The sequence below is a fragment of the Coregonus lavaretus genome, assembly GCF_964263955.1.
Source record: "Coregonus lavaretus genome assembly, chromosome: 23".
NCBI classification, from domain to species: domain Eukaryota; kingdom Metazoa; phylum Chordata; class Actinopteri; order Salmoniformes; family Salmonidae; genus Coregonus; species Coregonus lavaretus.
The window spans coordinates 36,639,853-36,667,160 of NC_140010.1; the positions used below are offsets into that span (position 1 = coordinate 36,639,853).

Here is a 27,308-nt window from a genome sequence, read left to right on the forward strand (position 1 = left end):
AGTTAGAGAAAGATATATACTGCGGCATATTTTCACTTGATAATTATACAACCAAGGCATTAGATAAGAACAGAACAAGTGTCGGAAATCAATAGGCCGCCTACCCATAAACAGTATACATTCACCTCCATATGTATTTTGCAACCATATTAACTCATGTAGGACTTATTCTGCAGGGTCAAGAAGAACATGCCCCAATGCCGTGACCAATGATTTATATTTACACTAGATGACTATTACAGGGCGCTGTGTTGAAGCCGCAGTGCCTCCATCTTGGCACTCGTTTTTGCCACATTTATTCTATTACAGACACCTTAATGCATACTTTTAAATTATATTATGTGAGCTAAACATAAAAATATATATATATATATATATATATATATATATATATATATATATATATATATATATTTTAGATGACTAATGTTACTGTCCCCACTACAACATAAACATACTTAAATACATGTAATTTTGTCCTTGAAACATTTAATTGAAATACTGTAGAATTCCATTGGAGGACTGCTCATACTGGGGAGTACCAATTATGGCCGACCGGTGGCTCTCAATGGCCAACACATTGCATCAGCAAGCCATTATACAGTAGTACATCGTTGGCCGTGACGGCGACTTTAGCCAGCTAGCTCGCAAGCAAGTATGATTCATACCGCGTTTAGATCCTAGTCGGAACAAGGAAACTCCGACTTTAAGGCCGGCACGTGTATAACTACAACCAGTTAGCATGTCGGAAAAGTCCGAGTTTCCTAGTTCCGACCAGCTTGTGAACGCGGCATCAGTCGGGGGTTGTTTTGGTGTGGAGAGGTTGTTGTACGTTACTCACTAGAGAGTTTGACACATTGACAGAGGTAAACAGCCTGTACATTTTCTATCGACAATTCAAGTCACTGTAATTTTTTGACGTCTACATTCACGAACACTGGCAGTGCGAGCGCATTTCATAAAGCCTGCGAGTCAAATGTCATAAAGTGAGATAACTATTGTAGCTAACTCTGGATGGATAATGAATTAATCGATGCTCTGCTCTGTCACTCCACTAAGGGGTTTTTCGTTGCGTCGGGAACAGGAACTCCCAATTCTGCTTTCTCTTTTAGGCAGAGAACAAGCCTTTTAAAGAGCACCTTTTTGTAGGCTCACAATAATTATGGAGCAGCACCACATGGGCTGTGTGAACCTTTGTTGTCTCACGAACACTCTACCGGTGATCCCCTATCAAAAGCTGACGAACTTGCATTACCTGAGCAAAGGTGGGTTCGGAACCGTGTTCATGGCACAGCATTCCGATTGGCAGACGACCGTTGCCATCAAGTGCCTGAAATTGGATTCTCCTGTTGGCGAAAGGTATTTTTGTTAAAATCATTCTACCAGATTAAGTAGGACTATGCCATTAGATCTCATCTGACTAGAATCAGTCATTGCCTACTCAAATTAGATTTTGATTTTGATCTCATGTATCCAGAGGCCCCTGTGATTTCCTTACAGAATGCTGCTGCTGTCTAAATTTAGGACTGACAATGACACTATGTCAACAATCAGTAACAGCAACAGTGGTAGAAACCTTGATTTCTTCTCATGCATGCTAGAGGTGAAGTAGGCTAGATATTACAAGCCTCTTGGCTATGTGCCCCTATGAATGGGAGACAGTGAAATAAATGTATTTTCTATCACTCAAATGTGCTTTCTCTATACACATGAGGAAGCAATATGAATGTCAATCCTTGTGACACCATGACAGTAATGTCAAAAGGTTATCTAATCATGACTGTGTTCGCAGGGAGAGGAATTGCCTGCTGAAGGAGGCGGAGGTGCTCCACAAGGCCAGGTTCAACTACATCATCCAGATCTTTGGCGTGTGTAATGAGGCCGAGTTCTTCTGCATCGTCACCGAGTACATGAGCAATGGCTCTCTGGATCAGCTGCTTCACGAGGTAGGGAGTCGGGACTGAGTCACAAGACTCTTGCCATATCAGTCTAGGGGGTTACATTTTTTTCTCCAACTGTTTCAAACAGTTATAGTCTGAGTTCCACACTATTTTCAATGAAGAAGCAGCCACTGACAATTCAGGCTTTGGTATCAGATTACTGCTATGCTGTTACTATGACAGGAAATGCAAGTGCTACAATGTTGGTACAATGCTAGCCATGTAAACACGAACCTCAGCAGCAGCGCTAAAGCTCATCTGAGGTCGTGCATAGCCAGCTGTCTAGCCGTAATCAGGATATTTTTGACTAACCTTTACTTGACGATACTTTCTTTGTTCTCAATACAGAATAATTATTAAATTATAAACGGCTGTGGGACTCCAAAAACCTGCCAGTATTGTATATTATAAACTGGGTGGTTCGAGCCCTGAATGCTGATTGGCTGACAGCCGTGGTATATCAGACCGTAAACCACGGGTATGACAAAACATTAATTTTTACTGCTCTAATTACGTTGGTAACCAGTTTATAATAGCAATAAGGCACCTCAGGGGTTTGTGGTATATTGCCAAGGGCTAAGGGCTGTATCCAGGCACTCTGCGTTGTGGTGCATAAGAACAGCCCTTAGCCGTGGTATATTGGCCATTTAACACACCCCCTCGTACCTTATTGCTTAATAATATTGAATATTGTGTGAGAAATTCCTCTTGCATGTGTGTAGATCTTTGTTTTGGTCGCACTGTGTGACACGCAAGAAGAAACTGATGTCTGTGGGCGTGGCGTAGCGTTTGTCCGGAGCAAGGACTCTGTGGAGCCAGGCAAGACACCGATAGCACTGACATTGTCTCTCTCACGCACCAGTTGATTAGACACCATATTATCCATAACAAGACAGGGCAGGCGTATTAGTAGCTAGATGATGAAACCAACGATCCAGGGTTGAAATGTTGGCTGTAGGTTTCGGAACACAACACATCTGGGAAATCGCCACAATACCGCTTCACTTTCTCTTCCTCCCCGTTTGATCCACTCTCCGCTCTGTATACACGATATCTTTTTCACTCTTTCCCCTTCTCTCCTCCCACACTCTGTAGAATAACCTTTACCCACTGCTGGCCTGGTCGTTGAGGCTGCGTGTCCTGTACGAGATAGCTCTGGGGGTCAACTTCCTACACAACATGACCCCACCCCTCCTGCACCACGACCTCAAGACACAGAACATTCTGCTGGACGGAGAGTTTCATGTCAAGGTGTGTCCGTGCGTGTGTCAACCTCAGTCGCACTAAGCTTGGACTCACATTATGAAGTCCTCTGAATCCCTGTTTGCAAAGGCAATTTGTTACATTTATATTAGATTTAGTATGGCAGTTTAGTCTTCACGGTTCCAATTAAACTGTTTGGGCCCACTGAAAAAGTGGTCAGGAGAGAGGGTTAGAATATGAATCAGCACTCCATTATCCAAAGCAACCCTCCTGCATGAACCACATTTGATTTGAATCTATCCCTATTAGGCAACTAGTATGAAAATGTGGCTTTTAACGTCTTTTAACTTGGCCCAGATTTAATTTGGTTGTGTTTAAACTCCACTTTCCAATGTCACTGAGAAATAGCCTAGGCCAGGGGTCTCCAACAGGTCGATCGTGAGCTACCAGTAGTTCGCATCCCACTTATGAGTAGCTTGCCAAGCAATTCTGAAAGTGAATGTATTTTTCACATGTTCCACCGTAACTGTCGTATTAATCTCACAAGTATCAGACACTGCAAGCTCCCGGCTACTATTCAATCAAATCCACATTGACATTGTTGCACCCCTAGTTAGCCACAATTGGCTTATAAGGTCAAACGTAACACAATATCTGACAATTCATTTCTAGCAATATTGCCCCTGTAAGTCTGTGTTGTGTGCGCGTTTGTCTATCATTCACTTTGTGTAGCCAGTTAGTGATAATGATAACTGTCTTCTGGGTAGACAGAAAGACTTTCCCTCCTCAATTAAATGTTAACCGCAAAGTAGGCTTACCTGCCAGAATTATATCATGCTTATTTGTATCAATCAGGTGGGCTTTTGTTTGCAAACTCTGTCGCGACATATGCAGCAGAAAAAACATCGCTAGACCAGCACATTCCTCTCTCGCAAAATGCGCAATTAAAGGGGTATTACACTCAAATCTAAATGTGTTAGTTATTCTTCCAGCCCTCAAAAATGGTATTCTGATGTGATTTAAGCATGACATGGGCTCAGAATATTACATTTCATTGTTTCTCTATGAATAATTGTAATTTTGAGAGTGAAAAGCGAAATATCAAGAGTAGCTCGCGACATGTTTTATAATTTGAAAGTAGCTCTCATGCTAGAAAAGGTTGGAGACCCCTGGCCTAGGCCTACATATTTGGTCAGTCTGATTCTCAGTGTCTCCTTGAAAGTCCAGGGTTGTGCAAAACGAGTAGGTACTACCTGGACTACATGTCCCATAAGAACACTGATTTTCACTTTTCACTGCAAAACGGTTTGTAATGGTGTGCCCTTCTGAACACAACCCAGCTCTCTGTCTGTTGTCTACACCGAGTACTCCGTTCTGCCACCCCTGGTCTCTTGGCCCACCACCCCTACGGGAGGGCAGCTCCCGCTCAGCCCAGTCCAAGCTCTTCTCTGTCCTGGCACCCCAATGGTGTAACCAGTTTCCCCCTGATGCTATGACAGCAGAGTCCATGCCCAGCTTCTGAAAACGTCTGAAACCCTACCTCTTCAAAGATCATCTTTAAATAAGAAATCTGTCTTATTCCCCCCATAAAAAAGAAACGCTTACACTTGTCTTTTCCTACCAGCACTGACTTTGTTGATAACTTCTTTATTGAGGAAACATTTACCTAGAGCTACGACTGTGATATGGGGTTGTCTCACCTAGCTATCTTAAGATGAATGCACTAACTGTAAGTCGCTCTGGATAATAGCGTCTGCTTAATGACTAAAATGTAATGTAAATGTTTGTACAGATAGCAGACTTTGGCCTGTCTAAGTGGCGCCAGCTGTCGATCAGTAAAGGATCGGGATCCAAGCCACCTGAGATGGGGGGAACCATCATCTACATGCCCCCCGAGGAGTATGAACCCTCCAAGAGCCGCGGTGCAGTCATCAAACACGACATCTACAGGTGAGCCTGAAGGCTAAACAGCCAACCAGAACCAGCGTTTGAGTTATAGGACCTAGCCACGTTGCCAGATCTGTTTGTGCTTTAGCGAGCATCTCTGTCATGTGTATGGCATGACAATGAAAAACCGAGCGCTAGGCTAAAGCGCGAAGTGATATGACATTCAGGCTACCTAGGAAGAATATTAACTTTTGTTCAGACCATTATCTTGAAGGTGCCTTCATGAGTCAGCTTGTAATTTTAAAGCCTGCCCAGATCTACTCAATGGATTTTTTAGGCAGTAATATTGACTGACAATAACTCCCTTGACCAAAGCCTATGTTGAAACTCAATTTGAAATGTGGATGAAATTTGAATAGAAAAGATGCTTCTCTGGGAGTTGAGCAGTCTTTCTGTGGTGATCCACCACTTTACAACACACAACTAGAACATTCCCAGCATATATTTTTAAAGGGAGAGGAGGAGAAGTGTGTCAGCCAGCTAGGGATTTTTTACTTCACTTTAAGAGAAGTCTCTGTACTTCAAGGCACGTTTATTACTTAGCCTACGGTAAATCACACCACATTCCTCCCGGAGCAAACAGTGAGGTACTTTGTGTTAAGCTTCAATTTCATCTCAGTAATTGTCTGTAGGGAGCTTGCCCTTTCTAGATGAACACCCCATTAAATGAACCCTTTGTTACATCGAAAATGTGAAAAAGGAAATGTAGAAAAGAGATATGAGACTAGCCCTTCAACTTCCCCTAACCTCTGATTTACATTCACTGGGGCTTTTGGGACATGAACAGTCATTTTGTCACTGGAAAATGTGTTGGTGTAAGACTGAGGAAATGAAATTCATGACATAGGCTTAGTATTATAAGACTTCCTCCCTTCAAGGGAAATGCCAACTCATCTAACGTATGTGTTTTTCTTGATGTTCCTGTTTTAGTTACGCTATCATTATGTGGGAGGTGCTGTCCAGGAGGATACCATTTGAAGGTAATTCATTGGGTAGATGCTTTCTTTACTGTTAGAAAGCATTGCATTTGCAAACATTAGTACTGTATAAGAGTTATGGATGTTAATGATCTCACTGTTGTGGAAGCTTCATTCAAAATTGATTTTGTCAGCTATATGCTTCCATAATGTAGATTAGCCACATGACCTCACTGTGTTTGTAGTCAGTGATGTATACTAAACTAACATTTCTGGTCTTCTGCATGCTCGAAGAGAAGAAAAACAAAGACCAAATAAAGTTGGTGGGATTTCCAGCCTCAAGTGATATTAAGTCTTCATTCAGAACTAAAACACTGAGTGAGCATTTGTATTTCTGTTGTCTGTACAGAGGCAACCAACCCCATGCAGATCATGTTCAGCGTACTGCGTGGGACACGTCCTGACACGGGCCTGGACAGTCTGCCAGGGGACATCCCCAGCAGGGAGACACTCATCAACCTCATGACCTGCGGCTGGACCACCAACCCCGACGAACGGCCCTCCTTTCTCAGTAAGGGACATAATAATAATAATAATAATAATAATAATAATAATAATAATAATAATAATAATATATTTATTTATTTTATATAGCGCTTTTCATCACAAGTAGAATCTCAGTCGCTTAAAACAAAAAAGGGAGTTCTTGGGCGATGGTCTTCCACAACTTCAGATGCTAGGCAGTTCGGAAAAGTAGGATCTTGAGCGAAGAGTGCATTGATGGTGCAGGGAGGTAGAGAACATCTGACAGATGGGCCCCGGAGCTCTTCATCGGGCACCTCGTCGTCTTCGACGTTCACAGCTCCTCCTTCATAGGTAGGCTGGATCGTCCGCTACCAGAAGTGTAGCACCGACCTGGGTGATGCTTCGGCGACTAAAAGCAGCAGTAAGACCACCACACCTCGGCAGTAGTCTGGAAAAGCCTCCTATGAGGCGAGCCTCTGCATCCCCTCACACCACAGTCCACTTCACTCTAGGAACCGGGGCAGGCCAAAAAGCTGATGCTGCTGATCGGGTGTTGCTGCATCATTCAAATCATATTAGCTAGCAAGCTCTAACCTTTGACCTCAACTCCTTTGTAAGAGCCATGACCTCCAACTTTTGACCTCAACTTATTACCTTAACGTGGGATGAAGTTGCCCCTAGACACAGATCTCAGATCAGTTTGGCGCTTTCCTACCCCAAATGGTTAGTTAAGGTTCTGGCTGATTCTGGACCTGCCCCTCTCACCTTACCTTGTTACTTGGAGCTGAAACCTCCCTTGATCAACATGTCTAACGCAGTGTTTCGAATAGTCATTCCATTGACATCAATGTATTATCTATGTAGGTGTTGCAAGTATACATTTGGCCCTAAAAGCTATAGAGCCATAACCGCCGCTCTCTGTCTTGTGCAGTGTGTGTGAAAGAGCTGGAGCCAATACTGAGGAGGTTTGATGAAATTGACATCCTGGAGGCCGTGCTGGAGGTCAAGAAGTCAAAGGTCAGTCAGTGCGAGACTGTACAGTACACAGGTCACAAGGAAAACGTTTGGCAGGAAATGTTTGACCATGCAAATACGTTTGCCAATACAGAGTTCCAAGTCATTCAGTATGACTCAAGTAACACTGTATGTGTCTATTGCAAAAGGTTTTCGTTGCACAAATTTGATGACATCAGACCTGACCAGGGTTTGGAGCGTCGTGATTCGTGATATGGCTTGAAATGGATGACTCGACAAATGACGGACAGAGAGACAAATTGATGACTTGACATTTTGGTAGAAATAATCCGGCACCCCCTGCTTTTACTTTATTCTTCAACGTTAGAGGTGGAAGGAAATGCACACAGTGATTTGCATCTGTTTGTAGCAGCATGTATCATCTTCTCTCTCTTTCTCGTCCCCTCTCTCTCTAGCTGATGAGGAGGGCAGGCTGTTACTCTGCCACACCCATGGCGTGTGAGAAGAGAAGGGAGGAGGAGAAGTCTTTAAACATTCTGAAGGACAACCCCAGTCCCTGGCAAGTGAGTATAATGACCTCTAAAACAGCACCATTCACAGGGGATAAAGTTCTCTGTCACTGCAATGCATTTCCGTCATATAGATTCTGGAGAGGTCGTTTTTAAGATCGGTGTAGATTTGGAGATGACACAGCTTAATGCAGACAGAATACAAATGTATTCTCAAATATGTGATTTTCTCTGTTACTCAGTGTGCACTGAACTGACATGTATGATTGTTGCTGACACTCCAACATCGGACAACCCCATAGTAGAATAGTTTACCTAGTCGGCTTGAGGTTGTGTGTTTTATGCGAGATAAATATTCCTCTCGAGGCGCATTCAAGTTGCGAGAGCCATAGGAGGGAAGCGTATTCTGAAAGCAGTCAATGCACTACAATTCCTAATGCAATCGCGGGAAAACATTTTTGAAAGCAGTTTTCTGGGGGATCCCAGTTTTCCAATGCTACCACGTTTATTTCTCTGTTCTTCAATTGCGTGTGTCATTGTTTTACAAATGCAGTTTTACAACCGGAGTTTCCAGCATGGTTTAAGGTTACTTCAAGATCCGCTCCGTTGATCTACGTGCGTGCACGTGAGTGGAGTGGGAATTTGTGGAGTAGCGGACACCTTTTTGGTAACATGATATCCTCACCAGTCCCATTCACAAGGGGGTGATAGCAAAGTATTTTAAATTTGGTATTTTCATTTAGTAAACAACAAGGAAGAGTCCTCTTCCCTTGCTAGTAGTAGCTAGCTGGCAGCCTGGCTAGCTAGCCTTTTTAGCTTCCCACATCTCCATGTGAAATAATCAGATTTATAATTTTAAAAAATATGCCCTGGCAAATGTTCTTGTACTTGCAGGTGTAACCTAAAACATTATCCCAGTTTGATATGCTGCTTGTGTATTGATTCCCATTTCAGCTAAAAATACAACGTCATGTTTTGGTCTCAGAGAAAAAGTCACATGGCTAGCTAGTTGGCTACAGCAGGATCTACTATTTCACAATGGCCTGTAATCACTACTATTTCACAATAGCTAGTTATTACTTCTAAACAAAATACCTTTTTGGGTGGATTCTTGGGTTCGTCTTCTCATTTGTGGTGAAAGCAAAAGAAGAGTCTCTTGTCTTGTCTACCCTTGCTAGCAAGTTGGCTAAACACTGTAATCTAGCTAGCCTTTTAGCTTCCTACATCTCTATGTGAAATAATCAGATTTATAATTAAATAATATGCCCTGAAAAATGTTATTATACTTGCCAGAGTAACCTACAACATTATCTTAATTTGATGTGCTGCTTCAATGTATTCACTCCCATATCAGCTAAAAATAGAATGTCATCATTTTTTGTCATAGAGAGAAAAAAAGCACACGGTTGTCTGTTTTAGCGTAGAATAACGTTATCACTTCTAAACAAAATACATTTGGGGGGTATTCTATAAGGCTACAATGTTTGGTTTATTGTTTGAACAGTCGCTGAGATTATGTTTGGTTATCAATGTAAAATAGGCTACTTTGACAAATAGCCAATATAGCCTATAGATCAGATCAAGGAACTAAGCAACAACACGGCAGCGGAAGGAATGATACGTCCGGTCTCAATCTCCAGGTAGAAGAAAACTGCGTCGAATGCCAGAGCGTATTACAAGGAGTCGCCTCTTTTGTGACGAAAAACGATATTGCAACACTGCGCTATGCTCCTTTGGCACCGTCTATGTATTCTCTGTAGATTCCTTTAGGCGCAGCTGCACAACAGAGCTTTTAAAATGCTAATGACATACTTTTGTAATAGAAAAATATATATCATTTTTCGAGTGAATAATAATTAATAATAATTTATTCATATTTATAATAAAATAATAATAAATAATAATTACAATCAGGATGTTGTGTCCAATGGGGTAAATGCAGATGGACAAACCCCATGCTTCAGCCTATGTACATTTGTGGTGCGCGGGTCATTGTAGTGTTCACAGGCACCCGCCCGCAATTGCTAATAACCCATCCACAACCGCCCGACTAGGCCTATGTGTGAAAAAGTGAAAATCTGAGGCCTGCACCCGAACCTAACCCGCTAATATAGAAATGCGCTGTAGGAACGATTTTTTTGACAGGGGGTGCAGGACTTTTTTTGCCTTATTTAGATGTATATGTTTCTTCTAATAATTTCCAACATTTTAGTAGGCTATTTGTTAGTCAACTTGTCTATAATTAGATATATGCAGCTTATCTTCTGTCATTACATGTTACCCTAGAAGACTAAATAAACTGTTGCTCACCAGAATAATGTCATAAATCGATAGAATGAAAGCTTCAATCGAGTTGACATCGGTAACGTTTTCTCTCTCATCTCTGCTTCTTTCCTGGAGCAAAGACGTTTAGGGACCAGGAACGATTTTCTGTTTAAAATGTCCAACTGACATCAGTTTGACCAGCTGTGAAAACAACCCAACATGTTTCTAAGATTTCAGTTTGGCTTGGATGCATATTTAATGTGGTTGAAATACTATCTGCTTTTATGATGCTGATAAATATAGACCTACCATCTGTAGAGGTGCTGTCTAACTGCTCATTCGCATTCTCTCGCGAAATGCTGAAATAAATCAATAATATTTCTCCACTCCTGTTCCCGAGTAAAATGTTTGCCTACATTTGGTATATCATTTTACTGCGAGAAATACTTCATTCTGCTGGAGTTAATATTAAGGTAATAGACCTAGAGCCTAAAGTTAGTGTCCAGATTTCAGTTTACATTTAACCCATCTGAACAGTAGGCTACAGTTCCCTTGACGTGCCATAGGCCTATTTGAAGTCCCCATCATGTGACTGTCGATTTTGTATATCGCCTCAGTCATTACACATAACATAGCCGGCACTGATATAATCCTTTTTTACCACTTGGCGTGTAGGCTATTTGGCGCTCATACAGTTAGGCCCTAAAGCTTAGGCTGACGCACTAATGCCAGATAGCCTAAAATAATGAAAGGAAAACATTAGTGTAGCCCGGATATAACCGCGGGGACTGTGGGTTATGAGTCACCCTGCGCATCACTAGTACATTTTATTAGCTACTATGCTTCATCAGTTGGGCTATATGTGATAGTGCTTATTGCTAATAGCACATCTGATAATATAGACCATGCATAGGCTATATGCGTGGTCCAATATGTTAAAATATATATTATTTTTACCAATATGTTATTGGGCCCATTTCTGGAGGCAGCATCATTTTATTTTCATTAATTTTGGAGTAGAATGTCCTTTTAAAAAGTCACCAGAACTGAGCTTCTCAGTCCTTCTACATAAAAATGATCCCAGGGAGGACCCCAAACACCCTAAGCAAGGGGACTGAAATTGGTCAAACTCACAGTTTAAAACATGTACAAAATTATCTTATTTCCCTAAAAGCATGATGGTCATGACTTTCTTACATGAAAGGGGAAGTTCACTTGGTCCCAGACAATCGATCTGAGATCGACTGAAGTTTCAGTCATGGGATTTTCTTGGCCTTTAACCCCTGCATTCACTGTAGGCTAAAGGCTTCAGTACCCATCTGTAGGACTTGGCAGGACTTGGTGTTCTTTCAGTTCGCTCTTAAAGTGATCCTCTGGGCCAAGCACGCTGAACTTTTCACCCCTAAAACATTGCGAGGAAAGACAAATATCAACAATGTTGTGGAAGTGGTTTCAGTGATAAACTAACCACAAATCTGTAATAGTTGTAGGTCAATATGACAATATCAACAATGTGGAACTCAGTATAGTGTCTAACCAGTAATAAAGATCTGTTATTTTTAGCCTCTTATGTATAGGACTCAGGTTTCTTTGTGTGTGTGCGTATCAGGGGTTGGAACTGAAATGAGTTTCCAATCTTTTAGGTCTGAACCGAACCACTTTTTTTGTTCCATTCCATTGTTCCGAACCGGATCGAACCTGGAAAAAAGGTACCGGTTTTATATTGTTCCTTACTGTTAGTTTTTTTACTTCTGAAATCGACATCGGTTTTACATTTAGCTCATTAAATTACTCCAATCAGTGCAAATAGAGCAGCATTCTATGGACCGGGCAAGCGAGTTGTTCACATGCTTGATGGACAGCGAGTGTATGGCGCGAGATGCGACTGAAATTTTGCAGGGTGGGGAGAGGGCGCGAGAGAGGGGTGGACATGGAGGAGGCTTGTTTTGAAGTGCTGGGTATCATGATATAATATAATATGTTTAAGATATTAGTAGGCCTATCATTACTTCACTGAATTACATAATTATATGCTAGCTAGATAGGCTAGCTACGGAGGAGCGGCTAATATGGGGAAACTTTGAACGTCCCAGTGTTGGCTCAACGTCGAGGCTTGCTCAACGCCCTGGACCAGAGCTAGCTAACAATCTCCCCACTGGGCACACACTGGTTGAATCAATGTTGTTTAATGTAATTTGGCAATGTATTGTGATGTCGAATCAATGTGGAAAATACATTGGATTTGAACAAAGTCATCAACCAGTACTGTTTTCCTCATATTTCAACCAGCGTTGTAAACATTGAAATGAGGGTTAAACTTAAATACATTGATGTAACAACCTGTTAGTCAGGATAAGTCAATCTAATTGCTACCTAATCATCAGAACTATGTATACTTTGAAATTGCGTAGATCTTTTTTTTTTCATCCTATATTCAATATACACTGCTCAAAAAAATAAAGGGAACACTTAAACAACACAATGTAACTCCAAGTCAATCACACTTCTGTGAAATCAAACTGTCCACTTAGGAAGCAACACTGATTGACAATACATTTCACATGCTGTTGTGCAAATTGGAATAGACAACAGGTGGAAATTATAGGCAATTAGCAAGACACCCCAAATAAAGGAGTGGTTCTGCAGGTGGTGACCACAGACCACTTCTCAGTTCCTATGCTTCCTGGCTGAAGTTTTGGTCACTTTTGAATGCTGGCGGTGCTTTCACTCTAGTGGTAGCATGAGACGGAGTCTACAACCCACACAAGTGGCTCAGGTAGTGCAGCTCATCCAGGATGGCACATCAATGCGAGCTGTGTCAAGAAGGTTTGCTGTGTCTGTCAGCGTAGTGTCCAGAGCATGGAGGCGCTACCAGGAGAGAGGCCAGTACATCAGGAGACGTGGAGGAGGCCGTGGGAGGGCAACAACCCAGCAGCAGGACCGCTACCTCCGCCTTTGTGCAAGGAGGAGCAGGAGGAGCACTGCCAGAGCCCTGCAAAATGACCTCCAGCAGGCCACAAATGTGCATGTGTCTGCTCAAACGGTCAGAAACAGACTCCATGAGGGTGGTATGAGGGCCCGACGTCCACAGGTGGGGGTTGTGCTTATAGCCCAACACCGTGCAGGACGTTTGGCATTTGCCAGAGAACAACAAGATTGGCAAATTCGCCACTGGCGCCCTGTGCTCTTCATAGATGAAAGCAGGTTCACACTGAGCACATGTGACAGAGTCTGGAGACGCCGTGGAGAACGTTCTGCTGCCTGCAACGTCCTCCAGCATGACCGGTTTGGCGGTGGGTCAGTCATGGTGTGGGGTGGCATTTCTTTGGGGGGCCGCATAGCCCTCCATGTGCTCGCCAGAGGTAGCCTGACTGCCATTAGGTACCGAGATGAGATCCTCAGACCCTTTGTGAGACCATATGCTGGTGCGGTTGGCCCTGGGTTCCTCCTAATGCAAGACAATGCTAGACCTCATGTGGCTGGAGTGTGTCAGCAGTTCCTGCAAGAGGAAGGCATTGATGCTATGGACTGGCCCGCCCGTTCCCCAGTCCTGAATCCAATTGAACACATCTGGGACATCATGTCTCGCTCCATCCACCAACGCCACGTTGCACCACAGACTGTCCAGGAGTTGGCGGATGCTTTAGTCCAGGTCTGGGAGGAGATCCCTCAGGAGACCATCCGCCACCTCATCAAGAGCATGCCCAGGCGTTGTAGGGAGGTCATACAGGCATGTGGAGGCCACACACACTACTGAGCCTCATTTTGACTTGTTTTAAGGACACTACATCAAAGTTGGATCAGCCTGTAGTGTGGTTTTCCACTTTAATTTTGAGTGTGACTCCAAATCCAGACCTCCATGGGTTGATACATTTGATTTCCATTGATCATTTTTGTGTGATTTTGTTGTCAGCACATTCAACTATGTAAAGAAAAAAGTATTTAATAAGATTATTTCATTCATTCAGATCTAGGATGTGTTATTTTAGTGTTCCCTTAATTTTTTTGAGCAGTGTATGTTGGGTGGTTGAAATTATGTTACATTTCATAAATGATTAGACATGTTATTTGACCTTTGTTTAAATGTTCATAGTAAAATTGTATGTTTGAATCAGTCATTGTTTCAACGTCATGCCATCAACCTAAATAAAGAGGTATATTAAAGTAAAATGTGAAGCCACAGTCCAGCCTGAACAGTGACTCCTACTGGTATATGAGGGGTAATGCACTTCAGTGAGAACAAGTCTCCCGTCCAGATGCCGACCTCTATGTACCCTGCTTAGCTTTCGAAACAAGCTGTGTTCGATTCAGCTGAGTTATCATGTCAACACATTCAGAGATTGATCAGCTTCCGTACTCATTTGCATAGACTACCTAAATAAACGTTGAATAGTTGAAAGTAACAAACTTTTCTTACACAAGCTGTATGTGAAAGTCAATTCTGAGTGAGGTTGGGTTTATGTATGCTACATTGACATCTGATTTCCCCAACAAAGGACACCATAATTTCAACGTGTACTATCATTCATCCATGGTTGATTGGATCTTTGGAATTGTATAAGTAGTTACCATTAGCTCTATAAATAGGATGCCAAAATTCATGATATTAATAATACACTTTTACCTTTGGTTATTGTCTTTTTATATATTAGTGATTGGACATGATTTGGAAAGGCACACACCTGTCTATATAAGGTCCCACAGTTGACAGTGCATGTCAGAGCAAAAACCAATCCGTGAGGTCGAAGGAATTGTCCGTAGAGCGCAGAGACAGGATTGTGTCGAGGCACAGATCTGTGGAATGGTACCAAAAAATGTCTGCAGCATTGAATGTCCCCAAGAAGACAAGACTCTTCCTAGAGCTGGCCGCCCGGCCAAACTGAGCAATTGCGGGAGAAGGGCCTTGGTCAGGGAGGTGACCAAGAACCCGATGGTCACTCTGACAGAGCTCCAGAGTTCCTCTGTGGAGATGGGAGAACTTTCCAGAAGGACAACCATCTCTGGAGATCCCACCAATCAGGCATTTATGGTAGAGTGGCCAGACTGAAGCCACTCCTCAGTAAAAGGCACATGACTGCCCGCTTGGAGTTTATTTTATACATTTGTAAAACAATTTAATCAATTTTAGAATGAGGCTGTAATGTAACAAAATGTACTTTTAGATTACATTTGAAATCGACCAACCTCCTTCATACACAAGACAATATCCAAAGGTAAAAGTGTATTATTAATATCATGAATTTGGCATCCTATTTATAGGGCTAATGGTAACTACTTCCAAAGATCCAATCAACCATGGATGAATGACAGTATAAATGATGGTGTCCTTTGTTGGGCAAATCAGAAATCGATGTAGCCTACATAAACCCAACCTCACTCCGAATGTACTTTTCACATACAGCTTGTGTAAGAAAAGTTTGTTACTTTCAACTATTCAACATTTATTTAGGTAGTCTATGCAAATTAGTATGGAAGCTGATCAATGTCTAAGTGTGTTGACATGATAGCTAAGGCTGAAACATACACAGCTAAGCAGGTTTTTATAGAGGTAGGCATCTGGATGGTAGACTCCTGGATGGTAGACCCGTTCTAACTGAAGTGCATTACCCCTCATATACCAGTAGGAGTCACTGTTCAGGCAGGAGTTGTTGGACTCTGGCTTCTCGTTTTATTTCAATATACCTCTTTATTTAGGTTGATGGCATGACGTTGAAACAATGGCATTGATTCAAACCATTTTACTATCAACATTGAAACAATGTCAAATAAAATGTGTCTAATCAAATATTAATTTCAACCACCCATACAAAGCATTAGGAACACCTGCTCTTTCCATGACATAGACTGATCAGGTGAAAGCTATGATTCGTTATTGATGTCACTTGTTAAATCTACTTTAATCAGTGTAGTTGAATGGGTGGAGACAGGACAAAGAAGGATATTCAAGCCTTGAGACAATTGAGACATGGATTGTGTATGTGTGCCATTCAGAGGGTGAATGGGCAAGGCAAACGATTTAAGTGCCTTTGAACGGGATATGGCAGTAGGTGCCAGACGCACTGGTTTGTGTGTGTCAAGAACTACAATGCTGCTGGGTTTTTCACACTCAACAGTTTTCTGTGTGTATCAAGAATAGTCCACCATCCAAAGCACATCCAGCCAACTTGACACAACACTGAGCATTTGAGTCAACATGGGCCAGCATCCCTGTGGAACGCTTTCGACACCTTGTAGAGTCCATGCCGCGGCGAATTGAGACTGTTCTGAGGGGGAAAGGGGGTGCAACTCAATATTAGGAAGATGTTCCTAATGTTTTGTACACTCAGTGTATATCTAACTGTCTCTTGCCTACAGTGGCACTCTTTGTTTATCAACCACCCAATAAACTCAGGCGTTCCTACAGACTTCCACCTTAGCACCCTTTACTAACATGCTTCTAAAAAGATACAACATCTTTAGATTTTTCGGTCACACTTTCAACTTTTCATTCTTAAACATATGAATCCTCAACACATGAAAAGGTGTGGACACACCAGTCTGCTACACACAAATTGAAATCCTATTTCTTCATACATTAAATGGCAGAATTAGAATTGAAAATCACAAAACTTCCAAGACAGTTACTTTCTAGCTATAATGCATATTAATATGTTACAGTAATGTTCTGCAAAAATGGGGGACGGTTTGACAAACTCCTGGACTAAAAAGCACTTTCAAAAAAATAATTCCATTTAGCATGCTTTCAAGTCCAGAAGTAGTGTTAAAATGGCTCCGGGAAACCAGCCCTGTGTCTGTGTGTCTCTAGCTCTGATCCTTACCATTTAGTCTGCCTATAAACTTGGGCCTCCTGTCTTCAGGCAGGTATATGGCCACGTAGTAGACAGGCACTCCAGACAGGGCGATGCCGATCCCTATGAGGGAGTTAATGGTGTCTCCGTATAGAGGGACGATGACCAGGAACAGACTGCACAGGCAGTAAACGAAGGGAAAGAACAGGGAGAGCTGTGGAGAGGAGCCAATGGTTAGCCAGGATACAGCAGGTCAAACTATGGTGATGATACACAACTATGCAGATGCAAGTTTACTCATCCATTGGCATCCCTCTCTCATCTGTCTGTATGTGTGTGAGAGAGTGAGACAGAAATAAAAAGAGAGAGAGACAAGTCAATCAAACACACAGACTCAAACTCAGACACCAATCTTTCTAACATTACCTTAACGGGTCTGTGTCTGTCTGGCTGAGTGAAGCGCAGATAGATGAGGCCGGCCACAGACAGGCCCACGTAGAGCCAGTAGCTGAAGCTGAAGTAGTTGATGAGCTGGAACACGTCCTCCACACACAGGAAGATCAAGCCCATCAACCCCTGCAAGAACACACAACCCAGGGATCAGTGACGTTCTACTGTGGGTCTGATCTGAATGCCCCATAGACCAGTGTTTTTCTAAAGATAGATCATAGATTCCTTTTGGGTTGCTTTAGGTGGGCCATGGCACGCACCTGTGACCTAAGAGATATACTATACAGTAGATATCAAAAGAGAGCATTATGCTCTAAGATGTGATGTCACTCACGTTGAATATTAGGGCGGGCACAGGTGTGTAGTGCTCCGCCTGGATCATGGAGAGAGAGAGGAGAGGGAGATGGGGGACAGAGAGAGGGATGGAGAGAGAGGGGGGACAGAGAGAGGGGGGACAGAGAGAAAGATGGAGAGAGAGGGGACAGAGAGAGGGATGGAGAGGGAGGGGGAACAGAGAAAGGAATGGAGAGAGAGGGGTACAGAGAGAGGAATTGAGAGAGAGAGAGGGGGGACAGAGAGAAAGATGGAGAGAGAGGGGCCATTATCCCTATGGAACACTTTCGACACCTTGTAGAGTCAATGCCACAACGAATTGAGGCTGTTCTGAGGGCAAAAGGGGGAACAACTCAATATTAGAAAGGTGTTCCTAATGTTTTGTGCACTCAGTGTATGTGTGAAATTTGTTTCGGTACAGTTTAGGTTCCGTTTCAAAGCATTTATTGGGATGATTATCAACTGGGCATGGCACCTTCCATTGTCGGGAGAAGGAGCGGTGCAGGCCCTACTGTCGGGAGAAGGAGGGTCAACAGGGGAAAATCAATTTGAAAAACGACATGCCCTCCTAAAACTGGTTATAACTCCAGTTCTGTTTGTGATATTAAGATTCTAACAACGGCAATGTGTTATATACTGTAGTAGGTTTGAGCGGTATCCAGATTTTCATATTGTCATACAGTCCTTCTCTCACTGCCTTAGGGAAACTCCAGCTCTGGCTCTGGGTCTTGCTCCTCCCAGGACACTGACATCTCCCGACCGAGCTCCCTCACTAGCACCAATGCCCCGCCTTCTAAAGGTAAGCCTACCTCCTTTCCTGGACTGTGATTGACAGCTGCAATTGACAGCTGAAGAGTTTCCTGAGTACTAGTCTGTTGCTGCGTTATATATGTTGTATACTCTTCTCTTTTGAAAAGACTGAATAGATACATCCGAGTGGCGCAGTAGTCTAAGGCACTGCATCGCAGTGCTAGCTGTGCCACTAGAGATCCTGGTTCGAATCCAGGCTCTGTCGTAGCCGGCCGCGACCGGGAGACCCATGGGGCGGCGCACAATTGGTCCAGGGTAGGGGAGGGAATGGCCGGCAGGGTGGCCAGTTCGATTCCCACGGGGGGCCAGTATGAAAAATAAAAGAATGTATGCACTCACTAACTGTAAGTCGCTCTGGATAAGAGCGTTTAATAAATGACTAAAATGTAAAATGTAAGTTAATGAGGAGAAATATCCTCCTCTTCTTCCCTGGAGGAGCCTCCTCTGATTGACACTCATCCCTCCTAGAAGTATCCCCCATGTCATTCATGTCCCACACCCTGGGGCCCCTCAGAGAGCAGACCCTACAGGGCAACAACTTCAATGACTACCCCCACAGTGCCAGGCCCCTGGAAAACCTCAATATTCCCCTCAAACCGGGCCTGCCTGAGACGGAGTGTGTGACGCACCTGGACAACCTCACCCTGAAGCCACAGCCATACCAACCACAACCAGGTAATAGAAGTTCACAACCAAATCAAAACTAACATTACACCCTCCTAGTCTCACTACCTACAGTGCCTTCAGAAAGTATTCATACCCCTTGAGTTATACACCATTTTGTTGTGTTACAGCCTGAATTCAAAATTGATTAAATATATTTTTTTCTCACCCATCTACACACAATACCCCATAATGACAAAGTGAAAACATGTTTTTAGAAATGCTGAGGAGTATTTCTGTCTGTAATAAAGGCCTTTTGTGGAGAAAAACGAATTCTGATTGGCTGGGCCTGGCTCCCCAGTGATTGGCCCTGGCTGCCCAGTGGGTGGGCCTATGCCCTCCCAGGCCCACCCATGGCTGCACCCCTGCCCAGTCATGTGAAATCCATAGAATAGGGCCTAATTTATTTATTTAAATTGACTGATTTCCTTCTATGAAGTGTAACTCAGTAAAATCTTTGAAATTGTTGCATGTTGCGTTTATATTTTTGTTCAGTATGTATGTACACTGCATTCGGAAAGTATTCAGAGCCCTTAACTTTTTCCACATTTTGTTACGTTACAGCCTTATTCTATAATGGATTGAATTGTTTTTTCCCCTCATCAATCTACACACAATACCCCATAATGACAAAGCAAAATCTGGTTTTTATAAATTTTTGCAAATTTATTAAAAATAAATAACTGAAATATTACATTTACATAAGTATTCAGACCCTTTACTCAGTACTTTGTTGAAGTACCTTTGGCAGCGATTACAGCCTCAAATCTTCTGACGCTACAAGCTGTGCACACCTGTATTTGGGGAGTTTCTCCCATTCTAATCTGCAGATCCTCTCAAGCTCTGTCAGGTTGGATGGGGAGCGTTGCTGCACAGCTGTTTCAGGTCTCTCCAGAGATGTTCGATCGGGTTCAAGTCCGGGCTCTGTCTGGGCCACTCAAGGACATTCAGAGACTTGTCCCGAAGCCACTCTTGCGTTGACTTGGCTGTGTGCTTAGGGTCGTTGTTCTGTTGGAAGGTGAACTTCGACCCAGTCTGAGGTCCTGAGTGCTCTGGAGCAGGTTTTCATCAAGGACCTCATCTTTCCCTTGATCCTGACTAGTCTCCCAGTCCCTGCCGTGACCATCGGGTTCTTGGTCACCTCCCTGACCAAGGCCCTTCTCCCTCGATTGCTCAGTTTGGCCGGGCAGCCAGCTCTAGGAAGAGTCTTGGTGGTTCCAAACTTCTTCCATTTAAGAATGATGGAGGCCACTGTGTTCTTGGGGACCTTCAATGCTGCAGACATTTTTTGGGACCCTTCCCCAGATCTGTGCCTCAACACAATCCTGTCTCGGAGCTCTACAGACAATTCCTTCGACCTCATAGCTTGATTTTTGCTCTGACATGCACTGTCAACTGTGGGACCTTATATAGATAGGTGTGTGCCTTTCCAAATAATGTTCAATCAATTTAATTTACCACAGGTGGACTCCAATCAAGTTGTAGAAACATCTCAAGGATGATCAATGGAAACAGGATGCACCTGAGCTCAATTTCAAGTCTCATAGCAAAGGGTCTGAATACTTATGTAAATAAAGTGTTTCTGTTTATAATTTTTGTAAATACATTTGCACAAAAAAACAAAACTGTTTTCGCTTTGTCATTATGGGGTATTGTGTGTAGGTTGCGGAATAAAATGTATTTAATCAATTTTAGAATAACGCTGTAACGTGACAAAATGTGGAAAAAGGGAAGTGGTCTGAATACTTTCCGAATGAACTGTATGTACAGTTGAAGTCCCACGGGGGTCCAGTATGAAAAATGCATGCACTCACTAATTGTAAGTCGCTCTGGATAAGAGCGTCTGCTAAATGACTAAAATGTCAATTGGATCACTAAGTCGGAAGTCTACATACACTTAGGTTGGAGTCATTAAAACTCATTTTTCAACCACTCCACAAATGTCTTGTTAACAAACTATCGTTTTGGCAAGTCGGTTAGGACATCTACTTTGTGCATGACACAAGTAATTTTTCCAACAATTGTTTACAGACAGATTATTTCACTTATAATTCACTGTATCACAATTCCAGTGGGTCAGAAGTTTACATGCACTAAGTTGACTGTGCCTTTAAATAGCTTGGAAAATTCCAGAAAATGATGTCATGGCTTTAGAAGCTTCTGATAGGCTAATTGACATCATTTGAGTCAATTGGAGGTGTACCTGTGGATGTATTTCAAGGCCTACCTTCAAACTCAGTGCCTCTTTGCTTGACATCATTGGAAAATCAAAAGAAATCAGCCAAGAACTCAGAAAAAGAATTGTAGACCTCCACAAGGTGTGGTTCATCCTTGGGAGCAATTTCCAAACGCCTGAAGGTACCACGTTCATCTGTACAAACAATAGTACGCAAGTATAAATACCATGGGACCACGCAGCCGTCATACCGCTCAGGAAGGAGACGCGTTCTGTCTCCTAGAGATGAACGTACTTTGGTGCAAAAAGTGCAAATCAATCCCAGAACAACAGCAAAGGACCTTGTGAAGATGCTGGAGGAAACAGGTACAAAAGTATCTCTATCCACAGTAAAACGAGTCCTATATCGACATAACCTGAAAGGCCGCTCAGCAAGGAAGAAGCCACTGCTCCAAAACCGCCATAAAAAAGCCAGACTACGGTTTGCAACTGCACATGGGGACAAAGATTGTACTTTTTGGAGAAATGTCCTCTGGTCTGATGAAACAAAAATATAACTGTTTGGCCATAATGACCATCGTTATGTTTGGAGGAAAAAGGGGGCAGCTTGCAAGCCAAAGAACACCATCCCAACCGTGAAGCACGGGGGTGGCAGCATCATGCTGTAGGGGTGCTTTGCTGCAGGAGGGACTGGTGCATTTCACAAAATAGATGGCATCATGAGGAAGGAAAATTATGTGGATATATTGAAGTAACATCTCAAGACATCAGTCAGGAAGTTAAAGCTTGGTCGCAAATGGGTCTTCCAAATAGACAATGACCCCAAGCATACTTCCAAAGTTGTGCCAAAATGGCTTAAGGACAACAAAGTCAAGGTATTTGAGTGGCCATCACAAAGCCCTGACCTCAATCCTATAGAAAATGTGTGGGCAGAACTGAAAAAGCATGTGCGAGCAAGGAGGCCTACAAACCTGACTCAGTTACACCAGCTCTGTCAGGAGGAATGGGCCAAAATTCACCCAATTTATTGTGGGAAGCTTGTGGAAGGCTACCCGAAACGTTTGACCCAAATTAAACAATTTAAAGGCAATGCTACCAACTACTAATTGAGTGTATGTAAACTTCTGACCCACTGGGAATGTGATGAAAGAAATAAAAGCTGAAATAAATTATTCTCTCTACTATTATTCTGACATTTCACATTCTTAAAATAAAGTGGTGATCCTAACTGACCTAAGACAGGGAATTTGTACTAGGATTAAATGTCAGGAATCGTGAAAAACTTAGTTTAAATGTATTTGGCTAAGGTGTATGTAAACTTCCGACTTCAACTGTATGTATGTGTAATATATATACAAATTGTAATATAAATAAATATCACATTTACCTAAGTCAACTATTGCTGTATACTGTATATACTATTATTTCAAATTGCATTGACTAGAATACAGTATATACATGTGAAATGAGTAAAACAGTATGTAAACATTATTAAAGTAACCAGTGTTCCATTATTAAAGTGGCCAATGATTCCATGTCTATGTACATAGAGCAGCAGCCTCTAAGGTGCAGGGTTGGGTAACCGGGTGGTAGACGGCTAGTGACCGTGACTAAGTTCAGGACAGGGTACTGGGTGGAGGCCAGCAAGTGATGGCTATTTAACAGTCTGATGGCCTTGAGATAGAAGCTGTTTTTCAGTCTCTCGGTCCCAGCTTTGATGCATCTGTATTGACCTTGCCTTCTGGATGATAGTGGGGTGAACAGGCCATGGCTCGGGTGGTTGATGTCCTTGATGATCTTTTCGGCCTTCCTGTGACATTGGCCTTCCTGAGCTGTAGGTGTCCTGGAGGGCAGGCAGTGTGCCCCCGGTGATGCGTTGGGCAGACTGCACCACCCTCTGGAGAGCCCAGTGGTACCAGCCGGTGATACAGCCCGACAGGATGCTCTCAATGGTGCATCTGTAAAAGTTTGTGAGGGTCTTAGGGGCCAAGCCACATTTTTTCAGCCTCCTGAGGTTGAAGAGGCGCTGTTACGCCTTCTTCACCACATTGTCTGTGTGGGTGGACCATTTCAGATTGTCAGTGATGTGTATGCCGAGGAACTTGAAGCTTTTCACCTTCTCCACTGCGGCCCCGTTGATGTGGATGGGGGCGTGCTCCCTCTGCTGTCTCCTGAAGTCCACGATCAGTTCCTTCATTTTTGTTGACGTTGAAGGAGAGGTTATTTTGTTGACCCTCACCTCCTCCCTGTAGGCTGTCTCTGTTGTGTCGTCTGCAAACTTGATGATTGAGTTGGAGGCGTGCATGGCCATGCAGTCATGGGTGAACAGGGAGTACAAGGGGGGGGGGGGGGGTGAGCATGCACCCTTGTGGGGCCCCTGTGTTGAGGATCAGCATAGCGGAGGTGTTGTTTCCTACCTTCGCCACCTAGGGGCGGCCCGTCAGGAAGTCCAGAACCCAGTTGCACAGGGCGGGGTTCAGCACCTTTTGCAACGATTACAGCTGTGAGTCTTTCTGGGTAAGTCTCTAAGAGCTTTCCACACCTGGATTGTGCAACATTTGCCCATTATTCTTCAAGCTCTGATAAATTGGATGTTGATCATTGCTAAACAACCCCTTTCAGGTCTTGCCATAGATTTTCTAGTAGATTTAAGTCAAAACTGTAACTCTGCCACTCAGGAACATTCACTGTCTTCTCGGTAAGCAACTCCAATGTAGATTTGGCCTTGTGTTTTAGGTTGTCCTGCTGAAAGGTGAATTAATCTGCCAGTGTCTGGTGGAAAGCAGACTGAACCAGGTTTTCCTCTAGAATTTTGCCTGTGTTTTGCTCCATTCCGTTTATTTTTTATCCTGAAAAACTCCCCAGTCCTTAACGATTACAAGCATACACATAACATGATGCAGCCACCACTATGCTTGAAAATATGGAGAGTGGTACTCAGTAATGTGTTGTATTGGATTTGCCACAAACATTGCACTTTGTATTCAGGACAAAAATATAATTGCTTTGCCACATTTTTTGCAGTATTACGTTAGTGCCTGGTTGCAAACAGGATGCATGTTTTGGAATATTTGTATTCTGTACAGGCTTCCTTCTTTTCACTCTGTCAATTAGGTTATTATTGTGAAGTAACTACAATGTTGTTGATCCATCCTCAGTTTTCTCCTATCACAGCCATTAAACTGTAACTGTTTTCAAATCATCATTGGCCTTATGGTGAAATCACTGAGCGGTTTCCTAACTCTCTGGCAACTGAGTTAGGAAGGACTTTGTAGTGACTCAGGGTATTGATACACCATCCACAGTGTAAGTAATAACTTCACCTTGCTCAAAGGGATATTCAGTGTCTACTTTGTTCTTTTTTTCCCTCCCATCTACCAATAGATGCCCTACTTTGAGAGGCATTGGAAAACTTTACTGGTCTTTGTGGTTGAATCTGTGCTTGAAATTCACTACTCGGCTGAGGGACCTTACAGATAATTATGTGTGAGGTACAGAGATGGGGTAGTCATTCAGATCATGTTAACCACTATTACTGAACACCGAGTGAGTCCATGCAACTTATTATGTGACATGTTAAGCAAATGTTTACTCCAGAACTTATTTATGCATGCCATAACAAAGGGGTTGAATACTTATTGACTCAAGAAATTTCAGCTTTTCATTTTTTTTATTAATTTGTAAAAATGTAAAAAAAACGAAATTCCAATTTGACATTATGAGGAATTGTGTGTAGATCTGTGAGACCAAATCTAAATGTAATCCATTTTAAATTCAGGCTGTAACACAACAAAATGTAGAAAAAGTCTAGGTGTGAATACTTTCTGAAGGCACTGTACTATTACCTCTCATCTAATACCTACTTTGACCCCCACCTTCTCCAGGATTCAACCTGTCATCGGACCCCCTCGGCCCCACGCTGGGCCCCGTGGCACGCTGGATCGCGGCACGTCGCGAGGAGATTGTCTCCCAGATGACGGAGGCCTGCCTGAACCAGAGCCTGGACGCCCTGCTGGCGTGCTCTCTCCTGATGCGCGAGGACTACGAGCTGGTGGTGAACCGGGCCACGCGCACTGCCAAGGTCCGCCAGCTCCTTGACACCTGCCACCGTCACAGCGAGGACTTCTGCCGTGTGGTGGTCCGCAGACTTCAGGACAACAAGCAACTGGGCCTGCAGCCATACCCCCCAGAGGTCAGCTCCCTTGTGGCCGCGCCAAACCCCAGCGCACCCCCGCTCTCTGTGTCCTACAACAACCCAAGGAATTACTAGGACTGTAAAAGACTTAGCTCATTGAGCTACTGTAGGCGGTGGAAAAAGACCCTACTGTCTTTTAGTCCTGGGTCGTTTTCATTAGGCAGCAAATGGAAGAAAACCAATGGACTACCTGAACGTTTTCCTTTGCACAATTCTTTGCTACAGTGTGCCCTAATGAATACGACCCTGGGTTTTGACTGTGAACTTTTACTTTAGTGGGGGATGGTAAAGCCCAGCTGTGTCTCACATTGCTCATGATGGTACCTACTTGCCTGCCCACTCACACAGAGCAATACTGTATGTTGCTACTGTTCATCAAACTGTTGAGTGAAAGGACTTGAAGGTAAAGCTACCTTTTGAAAAACAAAACCATATCATCTTCACAAAAATTCCCCTGTTCTCTAAAAAGCAGAGGATGGGTTGGGAATAACAATCAATATCCGTTAGTATTTAATCCAGGCTTTGAATAATTTATGTTATGGATTTTATGTATTTTATTTATTTTGTCTGGTAAATAATTTGGTTCTTTCAAAACATTCCCTTTGTTCTGAGTGATTGGGCTACAGGGCCTGAGTTTGAGTTATTCTATTTGTCTTTCTGTTGTCTCCCCTCTGCACTGTTTTATCCAGAGAAATATATCCAGACAGACTGTAACATCATACTCACCTATGGCTCTGGTTTTACTCTTTTTGGAGTGGACAGTTTAGACTCATCTGTAGCTCTCCAGGTCCGATAAGATACTCGACTGGAGTTCTGCCGTTTGAGGTTACTGTTGCTAGGTCTCAACTGGATCAACCCCCATTCCCTTTTGTTTGTCAAAAAATGTCACTTATATCATTGTATTTTGAGTATTTCTTTACCACTGCCTTTCCAAGACATGTTTTATTTCTCTTATAAAGACTGTGCACTTTCTGTTCATAGAAGCTTTAGTTGACATTGACATGGGATGGGCCAAAGCTGTTGAGGCCATATAATTTATATGATATGTACATCCTGTCGTGGAAATTTCAGTACTGAGAGAGACTTTGTCATTTCTTCAACAATAATCTTTATTCAATATCGATTTAATTATTGCAATAATGAGACTGGTCGACCCAACACTCTTGACTGTTGGGCCAAGAGCCTAACTTTTACAGAAAATGCTGGTTCTTATATAGCTGACACTAAAAATGCTTAGTCATGGCTGGTCCCACCCCTCCCATTCGATAGGGTGCCAGCATAAGCCACATTGGGTTCATCCTATGGTTATCTGCAGAAAAAATAAGGGTTTTGTTCTACTCCTCCAGTCTATCTTTATCTCGGTTACACCCTCCACATCTTGTCTATGGAATGCATGCTGTAGATCAATTGTCAGCGCAAGATATCTCTAGTGACCATGTGCCCAGATTAGCTGCAGGGAGCTAGAGTGGAGACCATAAAAACACTGCATTAGTAGAATAGAAATGTCTTACTATTTGTTAAGTATTAATATCAAACAAATCAGGTAAATACGTAATATTTCTCTCACAATCCCCATACCATTTATTTAGAATGTAGTCAGTGGATTTAGGTA

The 27,308-nt window shown here is 42.9% G+C and overlaps 2 protein-coding genes across 2 annotated transcripts; one reads left to right on the plus strand and one right to left on the minus strand.

Annotated features, from left to right (window-relative positions):
• Positions 1-795: 795 nt before the first annotated feature.
• Positions 796-26,667, plus strand: LOC311098727 (receptor-interacting serine/threonine-protein kinase 2-like). Its single transcript, XM_084139265.1, has 11 exons — positions 796-1,359; positions 1,793-1,946; positions 3,036-3,191; positions 4,936-5,093; positions 6,021-6,070; positions 6,417-6,578; positions 7,464-7,549; positions 7,963-8,070; positions 18,555-18,651; positions 19,131-19,337; positions 25,386-26,667. The coding sequence occupies exons 1-11, from the start codon at positions 1,163-1,165 to the stop codon at positions 25,769-25,771; spliced, it is 1,761 nt and encodes a 586-aa protein (XP_083995391.1). The 5' UTR covers positions 796-1,162; the 3' UTR covers positions 25,772-26,667.
• On the minus strand, positions 17,064-17,671 carry LOC311098726 (Y+L amino acid transporter 2-like). The gene is made up of 2 exons (XM_084139264.1): positions 17,496-17,671; positions 17,064-17,283 (listed from the first exon to the last, which is right to left on the minus strand). Exons 1-2 carry the CDS (start codon positions 17,637-17,639, stop codon positions 17,083-17,085), a joined length of 345 nt encoding a protein of 114 aa, XP_083995390.1. The 5' UTR covers positions 17,640-17,671; the 3' UTR covers positions 17,064-17,082.
• Positions 26,668-27,308: the final 641 nt, after the last annotated feature.

Excerpts from the sequence above, each read along its gene's own strand:
- LOC311098726 (XM_084139264.1), bottom strand. The coding sequence starts at position 17,639 with ATGGGCTTGATCTTCCTGTGTGTGGAGGACGTGTTCCAGCTCATCAAC. Across the intron at positions 17,284-17,495 it reads ACAGACACAGACCCGTTAAG|CTCTCCCTGTTCTTTCCCTT; the intron begins GTAATGTTAGAA and ends TCCTCTCCACAG.
- LOC311098727 (XM_084139265.1), top strand. The coding sequence starts at position 1,163 with ATGGAGCAGCACCACATGGGCTGTGTGAACCTTTGTTGTCTCACGAAC. Across the intron at positions 1,360-1,792 it reads GATTCTCCTGTTGGCGAAAG|GGAGAGGAATTGCCTGCTGA; the intron begins GTATTTTTGTTA and ends CTGTGTTCGCAG. Across the intron at positions 3,192-4,935 it reads ACGGAGAGTTTCATGTCAAG|ATAGCAGACTTTGGCCTGTC; the intron begins GTGTGTCCGTGC and ends ATGTTTGTACAG.